This window comes from Eufriesea mexicana, unplaced genomic scaffold (assembly GCF_001483705.2).
Source record: "Eufriesea mexicana isolate 0111107269 unplaced genomic scaffold, ASM148370v2 scaffold36442, whole genome shotgun sequence".
Taxonomy (NCBI): Eukaryota; Metazoa; Arthropoda; class Insecta; order Hymenoptera; family Apidae; genus Eufriesea; species Eufriesea mexicana.
Genome location: NW_016942804.1, coordinates 188,465 through 199,027, shown reverse-complemented (window position 1 = coordinate 199,027; position 10,563 = coordinate 188,465). Strand labels below are relative to the sequence as shown.

General features: G+C 29.7%; 2 protein-coding genes across 2 annotated transcripts; one reads left to right on the top strand and one right to left on the bottom strand.

The window, feature by feature from the left end:
* The first annotated feature begins 3,944 nt into the window (after positions 1 to 3,944).
* Positions 3,945 to 5,113, top strand: ATPsyndelta (ATP synthase, delta subunit). The gene is made up of 4 exons (XM_017909896.1): positions 3,945 to 4,046; positions 4,275 to 4,403; positions 4,478 to 4,675; positions 4,796 to 5,113. Exons 2-4 carry the CDS (start codon positions 4,284 to 4,286, stop codon positions 4,961 to 4,963), a joined length of 486 nt encoding a protein of 161 aa, XP_017765385.1. The 5' UTR covers positions 3,945 to 4,046; positions 4,275 to 4,283; the 3' UTR covers positions 4,964 to 5,113.
* A 972-nt stretch (positions 5,114 to 6,085) lies between these two features.
* On the bottom strand, positions 6,086 to 10,511 carry LOC108554564 (putative uncharacterized protein DDB_G0282133). The gene is made up of 6 exons (XM_017909872.1): positions 10,498 to 10,511; positions 10,058 to 10,156; positions 9,086 to 9,309; positions 8,216 to 8,498; positions 7,707 to 7,893; positions 6,086 to 7,636 (listed from the first exon to the last, which is right to left on the bottom strand). Exons 1-6 carry the CDS (start codon positions 10,509 to 10,511, stop codon positions 6,086 to 6,088), a joined length of 2,358 nt encoding a protein of 785 aa, XP_017765361.1.
* Between the last annotated feature and the right edge of the window lie 52 nt (positions 10,512 to 10,563).

Sequence of the window (10,563 nt, the reverse complement as noted above, 5' to 3'; positions counted from 1 at the left end):
AAGGTGGCCCCCGGGTCACTGTTTCTTCTGGACTTGATGCGGGGGTCCAGCTGACCCGGTCGCGTATGCGACTGGGGTTCGGGTACGCAGTTGGACGGACATAGTGTCTACGGTTAGACCACACGGATGATTAAGTTCTACCCCGTGTGGCTGGGATGCGAAGTGTCTGTCTGGCTTGCAATGCTCCGCCGGACCCTCGTATCGACTCTGGGGTTTCGGTGGTTCGGGGACTATCCTTGGTCCACGTGTAAGTCTTGACGAGAACGATAGTGACTGGACTTGAGCTAGGCCCGATTGGGAGGGTGCCGAGGCATGAAGTTGTTTTGTACACGGGAGTACATCTCGTCGGCTAGTCGGTTTTTCGAATAATCGCGAGTTCGTTCGGGTGCGTCGCGATTTTAACTTAGTTTCCCTTTGCTCGCGTTTTTCATATTTGATTCCCGAATTTTGTGGGAACTTGGAAATATTAGAGTCTTGTTAGTGCTGCGACAGTAAAGTATTAAATATTAGTATACCGAATCGAAGTCCCTTTGATAAGACACGTAATTTTACAAAGTGTTAGTAGAGTCACATTAACTTCATTCGCTCCAAGTTAGATTAAGGTACCTTTGATACAGATAGCGCCAGCAGGCTGCGCCACTAGGGCGCATGTCCGGGTCTCGATGCGTAGACACCTCCTCGTGGTGAGACCTGGTAATTGGTATCGTTTTCCAAAAAATTAATTTTGGAAGCGATACCAAGCTAAGAGCTACGCACCGAAGTTGAAATATTAGTTACAAGCTAGCGATAAGTTAGTTATAACTTAGTCGCAAATTAATTATAAAGTAGTCATTAATTAGATATAAGTGAATTTTAGTTTACATATAAGTTAATAATAAGAATAAAATATTTTAGTAATTAGTATCTATTGCAGTAATATGTAAATTCTGATGAAATAAGGTAAGTAAGGTAAGGTAAGTAAGGTAAGTATAGTAACAAAAGTCATTAGGCTTTCCTGCAAGTAGTAGCCTGTGTATAGTATACATATACACACGATCACTGCGAAATTTGTCTCTATAGAATTCTTAGAAAGTGACGTCATTTCTTGGAATCGGTCGGTGAGCGACCTCCTGTCATGTTATGTTATCCTAATATAAAATCGTGAAAATCGGCCAGAAACTTTTCTTCGAGGCGACAAAAGTATTGTCCGAGAATTCCTAGAAATGACGTCATTTCTTGGAACTGTCTCGACGTGCGACCTCCTATCATATTATGTTCTCCTGATACAAAGTCGCGAAATCGACCAAAAATTTTTCTTCGGGGCCGCAAAAGTATTGACCAAAAACGACAAAAGCATTGTCCGTCGACGCGGTAAAAGTATTGACCAAAACGGCAAAAGTATTGTCCATCGAGACGGTAAAAGTATTGACCGAGAATTTTTGGAAATGACGTCATTTCTTGGAACTATCTCGGCGAGCGACCTCCTGTCATCTTATGTTCTCCTGATACAAAATCGTGAAATTCGCCACAGAGATTTCTCGCAGAGTCTGCAAAAGTTTTGACCAGGGAATTCAAAGAAATTATGTCTGTCTTTGAAACGCTGTAAAATTCGAACCACGTGACTTACGCCCACGCAATTTACACACATGACACATATGCACCTGAGGATCAGACTGATTTAACCCGCAATCGATTCGGCCATCATTAAAAAATGTCACCTTTGGCCACTCACTCCCAGACTGGAATCTTCTGACTAAAAATCAGTCAACAATCTCGCAAGCTTGAAAGCTCACGATAACCATAGGAATACGTAGGGTACACTGTAAGCTGTCACATAGGAGATCATCGGAACCTGGTCATGCGATAAAAAAGGACAGCATGCGGTTAGAAAAGGTTAAACACGGCGTGGCAGTAAAAAATTTCAAATTACCAAGTTTCTACGATTATTTTATGAACTTTTATAGCTGCATCGCAAAGCTAGAACTTTGAACAATATTCTCATGCAATTTTCGATAATAATTTGAGGCTAATTAGGTTGTTATTAATAATTATTTGAAGGCGTACGTGATTTGATAATAATGATCGGCACAATTGTCAGTTAAAATATTTAATTATAAACAAACTAGAAGTAAAATATGAACAAAAATTATATAGGAACATTGCTAAGGATATTGTTTTTATAATGCCTAAATGTTATAGATAAATTAGTTGCATAAAAGATAGTTATTAATGACAAACTATAAGGATCTGCGGCAACAGTTCGAACACTCCGTGCAATAATTACTAATAATTAATTAATTAACGAGAAATTTGTAACTAAAATAATATTGGAAAGTTCTTAAGGAGTATCTCTTTACTATACAATTATTAAAGGTTACAAATTAATCGCTAAAATTTGATGATTTTCCTTTCAAGACAATCCTATTGGTGAATCATTATTCTCTATCCTTCTCTAAGGGTGGTGCGACACATTGATTGGCGCTAATGCAGCCAATTAAATCAACTTGCGATCAGTACCATCTATGATTTTAGACTTGAAGTTCGAATTCTGCAACGAAAACATAGATGGCTCTAATGTTACTCAAATAGTTTACTAACTCTGATTTTGTGCTTCTGATACATTTTAATAAATCAATTCGGCAGTGGAAAATTCACAAATTACTCAATATCTGCGATTAATTTATGAACTTTTATAATTGCATCGTAAAGGCAGATCCTTCAAGAACTTTCCAATATAATTTTGGATATAAATTTGTCTCTGATTAATTAATTATTAGTGATTACTGCACAGGCTGTTCGAATTTTTGCCGGACATAGTAATAGTTTTTCATTAATTACTATCCTCTACGTAATTAATTTATGAAACTTTATGCACTCACTATAAAAACAATGTTCTTGCGAATCTTCTCATGTAATTTTTGTTCACATTTTGTTTCTAGTTTCGTTTAGTATTAAATATTTTCACGGAAAATCGTGACAGTCATCGTTACGAAATCGTGGACGCCATCAAACAATAATTAATAACTAACAAATTATATGAGCGATAGGTTTTGTATTTCCTGTATCTAATGATTATTTATTTTCGTTTTCTTTCTGTAGTAAATAAGCTTGCTATAGAAAACTGTTTTTCTTGCAAAATAATAATAAGTATTTTGTAATAAATATATGCTAGCATTAGAAAATGTAAAAAATAAATTTTTTTATTAAGAAATTGTAGTTGCAATCGTTTATTTACAATGTTTTCTTAGGCGAAAAATGAATACAAAATAAAAAGTAGATTGATAAAAAAAAACTTCCCCTACTAACTTATTATGGACAAGAATCGAACCCCAGACCTACCGAATAGGAATTCTCTAATGTCGTCGTTTCACCACGACTCCACTTGCAGAATATTGGGAATAAATCTATAATTACGGCAGTAATAAAACTCTAATCGTAAATATCTTAAAAATTACTAAGTAATTACGACTATAATGATATATTTTCTGAAACTGCATGACAATATCTACAAACCTGCAAAATTTTAACTAAATCGGTGACCCGAAGGACTTGCACTATCCTTGTAAGATGTTTCAAGATATTTATCACATTTATTTATGTGATCAAAAAATGAAAAATTATCATTATTACATATATCTACATATGATAGGGCAATAACAAAAAATTGAAAGCGCTAACTTGTGTAACAATGGCAAAAATGTAATCTCTGTACGTACATACGTAAATGTGTTGCTTGAGCTGCGTATGTACGTATAAATATATGTATATAGAATATAAAAGTTTTATTAAATTTTCATGTTACATTATGAACAGAAACCTTTAAACACTTTTATTTGAATCATTAATTGTTTAATTATTGCTTTAAAAGAATTCGACTTCGCACAATTTTGTTTAAGATAAACAATTAAGAGGACACTACTGGAGCATGTCGATAGTAACGCCATCGTGCAAATGCGACAGGAACCTTGTCGTCTGTACTGCAAGATTGATATCCTTTGCACTTGATTTCGTCTGACTGCATACAACTGATACCAGTTTCTACTTATATCTAAAATAGTCGCTATAACGTAAGTACTATCTAAAAGATATTTAAATAAACATAACATGAGTTTATTGAACTCACAATTAATAAAGCTATGGTATATGTAACTACTTTTCATATATCTTGTCTCTTTAAAGTATTTAGATTTAAAAGATGGGCGACACATATAGAACGAATTGTGATGTAACCAACTCAAATTATCATTAAATCGTACAGTTTTACATAAAATTTCGTAAATAAATTTTGATTACAGCTCATTAAAATGGCTACCCTTGCACGTAATTTACGTCCTTATTTAAAATACATTCGTAATCAAAGGAGAACTTATGCTGATGCAGCCGTTAGCGACCAAATGAAATTTACGTTTGCTGGAGCTAATCAGGTATAAATGAATATATAGCTCGTTCATATTATATATTCTTTCAAATTTACCAATTTATAATCTAATTATTATAGGTATTCTATGACGAAACTGTAATTAAACAAGTAGATGTACCATCGTTTTCTGGCAGTTTCGGTATTTTACCAAAACATGTACCTACCTTGGCTGTATTAAAACCAGGTGTAGTCACGGTGTATGAAGAAGATGGAGCAGTCAAAAAAGTTTTTGTTTCTTCAGGAACAGTCACTATAAATGAAAACAACACTGTACAGGTTTGTATTTAATATATTATGTTATTTAAATGCGATACCATATTACTTAAATATGATACAAACTGTTAGATGAATTTTCATATCACTTTTTCCTAAAATACTATAAAAAATATGGAATAGGTCTTAGCAGAAGAAGCTCATCCTTTGGAAGATTTTGATAGTTCAACAGCTAGAGAACTTCTTAGTAAAGCACAACAACAACTTGCATCAGCTTCATCTGAACAAGACAAAGCCGAAGCAACAATTGCAGTTGAAGTTACAGAAGCTTTAGTGCAAGCTTTACAATAAACATTGAAAGAACATTGTATACGTGTTAAAATATTATTCTATGTGTCATTAAATTTTTTAGGGCATGTATCTGTCATGGTTCTGTCATATTCCTATATAAAAATACAGTAGTATTAAAACAACTACTGAGTTTTATACACGTACAATTAACCTCACTACAGAAAGAACATAACAATACATAATTTTATGTAATAATTTATTATATGTTAGTAAAATTTCATTTAGTTGAAATACAATTTCTTTTTCATGTAAAACATATTTAGGTACATTGGTTTTTTGTATTACATTTAACAAGTACTTTTAACAGATACAAAAATTGATAAAATACTATGATTTAATTTTTAAACAATTCAAAAATTTATAACCGTTTAATGACAAATAATGTAGTTTAATTTTAAATATTATAATATAACGTTATCTATACAGATAGTTTGTCACACTTTCTTAAAATTAAACTAATCTCTTCTAAGTGTTGTACATTTAGAAAACAATTAATAAACAATAAATATTTCATTTTTTAATCATTAATATGTTTAGTACATCACGCACGCGCACAGTCATAGGTGATTCTTTGTTTCTAAACATCGTGTAAATTCATAAATATTATTGATTCACGATATTATAATAATTCAACTATTTTGTAACCATCATTATGTATAAGAATGGTATGTACATAGTATTTGCACATTAAAAATAAGTTGTACTTATCTATTTAATGTACAAATATCAGATTTGGCATTAATTTCTTATAACAGTTCTGCTATTTCTCAACGTAATAAAGCAATTTTTTCTTTTCTATAAATTATTCAACAGTGATATACATTTAAAAACTTTTAAGTAAAAAATCTACAAATACACTGACACACATTAAAATATATAACATTTACATAAGTATTGTACCTATATAACAAAGTCTTGAAATATAGTACAGGTATATACATACAGTCCCATACTCTCGTTTTGAACTACTCAACATTTTTAAAAACTAACATTCATAAGAAAAGTATATTTAAAGCTAAGCAAACTAGTCTATACATTATGATAAATAACAAATTCTTATTCAGTATTTATGCAAAAATATGTTTCTTTCAATCTGACTAGTTACATAGTAAAATATTTGCCTCATTGGTTTTTTGTCAATTGGCACTTCATTAATGGAGATAATAATTTCTCTCTACAACGTGTTATACTATTAGTACTTCTACAACAATTACGACTAAATACTTTTTGCAATTGTTGTAACGTTTTTAAACAAATCACAACACAACAAGACCCACAATCATTGGGTTTATTGTCACAAAAACATTCTCTTTGTAAACAAGACATAAAATCATCTACTACCTTTGATGACACATGCTTTTTATTAATTTCTTGAATTTTATCATTTGAGCAATTTTGACAATTTTGTAAATAATCACATTTACAATCAGTACATTTGCATATATCTGCCTCGGCTGTGATTTCTTGCAAAATATTTCTACTCTTTTTTATTTTTATATTATCTCCGGTTTGTTTATCACTGTCGTTTTCTTGACAGTGTACAATTTCCGTACACGTATTAATGTTCTCTGCATCTACTAAGTTTACATTATCTACTTGTTGTAATGGATGTAACTGACTTTCTATCTGTAATGGATATGGTCCTGGTTCAACTAAATCAACTAACGAATGAACCGCTGTTGGAAAAGCATTTAATTCCGACCAAGACTGCCTCCTTAATGCGGATGGAGTTGCCATTGCCATGACATCTACCCAAGGAGAAGGTATTTCCTCCTCAGATGCTATGGCTAGTTCAATAGCTTCCGATTGCGTAGTTGCAATAACATTAGAATTCAATGCATGTTCAACTTCGTTTAGAGATCTAGTTCGTAAACTATCATTAATAAATGGTAAATTTTCTATCTCACTATCAAAGAGCTGAGTCTCATTAGAGGAACTAATTATATTTGATACATGACTAGTAACAGAATTTGCGTTATACAACGTTGCGTTATTGTTTTCACCAGTTACGCTTACATTTGCTTCATTATCGTAAACTTTATTGACAATAGTACTATCATCTTCATATTCTTGCACATCACTAGTGAAATCTGTACCTTCTGAGATATGAGCAATGGTATTTTGTAAACCATTTTGTATAATTTTTTGTTCTAAATTTATCGAATTAGACTTATTTTTATTATTTGCCTTGCTATCTTGAGTATTTGTGGAAGAATTAGAAGTATATTGCTGATTTTGATCTTGTAAATTTGAATCATTTACATCATTAAATATTTTAAATTTGTTATAATTTTCATTATTATTAAAATTATCAATTGCATGCTCAGTAAAATTATTTAACATAATATTTTCTGTTGTAAGTAGAGCAATATCTGTAGTTTTATTTAGATTTTCATTATCTTTATCAATAACATTATAATCGAGTTCTTTATTTAGTCCACTTTGACTTAAGATACCCATCATCTCATTCGTAGATGTTGACTGATCATTAGGATTTTCTATAGATAAATAAGTAATACTTTCCTTATTTTGTCCATTACTAGAAGATAATGGTATAATGGCATAACATGGCACATTTGTATTCGTTGATGTTATTTCATCAATATCGACTTTGATTTTCAATGTTTCACTATTTCTTTGGTTTCTGTAATCATCTTGATTGACTTCATGTTTCTGTAATAAAATCATACATGACACAAATATTCAAACATACATAATAATTCTATACAATTTTTTTATCTACCATTTCATTATTATTAACAGCTCTCTTATGGGTTTTCAAATGACTCTTTAAACTATGAGGTGTGGTAAAAGATCGTTTACAATTACCAACAGTACACACATAAGGTCGTTCTCCTGTATGTGTTCTCTTATGTGTTTTTAAATGATGTGATGCTGTAAAAGCCTTACCACAACCTTTTTCTCGACACCTAAAAAAGTATTTTATGTTTATATATATGTTTATGTTTTGCACAATTTATATTTATTGTATAAAATTTATTGTATTAATTTAATATGAAAATTAAACAGTGTAAAAATACATTTAAAATACTACTTCATTAATGTTGATGCAATTGTATATTAAGTTTTAAACAGTGTTTAAAATTTATTATTCATTATTAACTTTGTACATATATTTTAAAATATGTATTATACGTTTTCTTAGAAATAAGCAAAAAATAAATAATATTAAAGCATAATTGAGCACAAAGCCAGAAATAAGACTTAGTTAAGGAATATCGCAAAACATACTTGTAAGGTCTTTCTTGAGTATGAGTACGAATATGTTTCTTGAGATCACTTAAAGTAGTGAAGAATTTAACACATCCAGTTTCTTCACAATTAAATGTATTGCCACTATGAAGTCTTTGGTGAGCTCTCAGTCTGTAAAGGGTATTGAATGCTTTTTCACAGCCTTTGTGATTACATTCAAATGGTTTCACTTTTGTGTGTACCCTAATATGAATCTTAAGGCTGTACGACGTGAGAAATGCCTTGCCACAACTTGGTTCTGCACATTTAAATCGATACTCGCCTGAAAGTTTTGAGAATTCCCTCCACATAAAAAGTTTGCTGGACTACCTATTGCTTGCAGTATCTGAAAGCCATGCAGGTCGAAGCGTTCCCTTTATACCAGCATTGATGATTTTGTAACAAATAAAAAGTGTATATACAGCTTGTAAAGCATGAACATACTTTGTACATTCTTATTCATTAATAACAAAAAATATAACTCCAATAATGGCATTTCATAAGCTTACCTTATTTTCCTTAAGCTAAGCAAGCACAAAGAAAGAAAGACAATTTAATATGATATGTTATATTATAAGCACAACACGCAAGGTACGTAATAATTTTATCATATTATACAATTCAAATAACAATGATTTCAAAAAACGTTTAAGTATTATTATTAATGTTTTGAATTATTAAAAAGTATAAAATAAAATGGTTATAACATTATATTATAGTTAGAGTACTACAGATGTTAATAATACAAAAGCTTTATATGATACAAAATTAATACAAATTAGTATTATATGGCAGATACCATTTTTGAAATATTCACAATATTTGATTTTTATGAACAATTTATAAGTAAGATGTATATAAAACTTTTACCTTTATGTGTTTTCATGTGGGTCCGTAAATTTCCAACTGTACTATATGTTCTGTTGCAACCTTCATATTCACATGTATATCGACCAATATGTTTTTGACTAAGATCTGGTACTGTGTCTTCAACTTTAATAATAGCTGTTTTTGAAGATTCACTTGATGAAATATCATCTTGACCAGAATGAATACATGTATAAATTTCATGAGGATTAATTGAATAATGTGTTCTGTAAAAATATATGGTCTATAAGAATATATACAAGAGGTATGTTTATATGTATTTATAATTTTATTTATACGGAAGTATAAACTTAAATTTGTGATTCATTGTATCAACAAAACTATGATATCAAATATCAATTATAAGCAATATTCTTTTACACAATCACATAAAATAACTATAAGCTTAAAAAAATATTTGATTTTAAATATTACATTATAAATAAACAATAAACTTATAAACTCCAATCAGATAAGTCAGCCATATTACACAAATAAATTTTTCTCTTTTACATATGTGAATGATAAAATATTAATTAAGAAATATAATATAGAAAGAACAAAAAATATACAATTATTAAAATAGAAATACAAATTTTGAAGTGTAAAACATTTATGTTTTAAAACTAAAGAAGTATATCCTAAAGTGAGATTTAAAAAAAATACAACTATACATATGTCAAATATTATATGATTAAACATATATGATAAAAATATCAATAAAGTATTAGTGTCTAACATCTCTTTAATGTATATGTCAAAAATATTTAATGTTGAAAATTAACTATTTAACTTTAAAATATGTTATATCCTTATAAGGATGTCACATAAAACACTGTTTGCTATTATAAACGTACAGGTTATGAATAATTTATATTTTACTTATTGATTTTCTGTTTTACTTATAATTAGTGAATAAAAAATTTATATATATATATATACATGAAACAACACAAAAAATTTATGTGATCTTACTCAACAATATTATTAGATAGTTTTTCATCGATAGAGGGATCGTCATTAGAATATTTTTCATAATCAAACACAACATTCTGTTCATATACTTTTCCAAAACTCGTTTTTGTGCAAACAAATCATGAAATAACGTTAATGTAGATCCTCCACTAGAAATGATAAAACTTTTTGAGTCATTATATTAAACCTTGATTATTATATTGAATTTTTTCTTTCGATCAGATATATAATATTTCTATAATAATTTTAATTCTATGGTAGATAATTTTTATTTTTAAATAATTATTCAGGCATTATATTTATGTAAATTATATAAAACTATATGAAGTTGTATCTACAATATTGTTAACTACTCTAGAACTATATTATATAATGTTGTATTATATTATATTATATTATATTAATCATTAGTTAGATAAATACTAGATATGTATCTCAACATGCTTTTTGTCATATGATAACAGTTCTTATCAAGAATTCATAGTAATGAAATATTGAAAGAGGAA

What these genes read in the sequence shown, in the direction of transcription:
- LOC108554564 (XM_017909872.1), bottom strand. An exon ending in CTATCTAATAATATTGTTGA is followed by an intron (nt 9,310 to 10,057) that starts GTAAGATCACAT and finishes ATATTTTTACAG; the next exon opens with AACACATTATTCAATTAATC. An exon ending in ACTCAAGAAAGACCTTACAA is followed by an intron (nt 7,894 to 8,215) that starts GTATGTTTTGCG and finishes ATACTTTTTTAG; the next exon opens with GTGTCGAGAAAAAGGTTGTG.
- ATPsyndelta (XM_017909896.1), top strand. Translation starts at nt 4,284, where the DNA reads ATGGCTACCCTTGCACGTAATTTACGTCCTTATTTAAAATACATTCGT. An exon ending in CGTTTGCTGGAGCTAATCAG is followed by an intron (nt 4,404 to 4,477) that starts GTATAAATGAAT and finishes TAATTATTATAG; the next exon opens with GTATTCTATGACGAAACTGT. An exon ending in ATGAAAACAACACTGTACAG is followed by an intron (nt 4,676 to 4,795) that starts GTTTGTATTTAA and finishes AATATGGAATAG; the next exon opens with GTCTTAGCAGAAGAAGCTCA.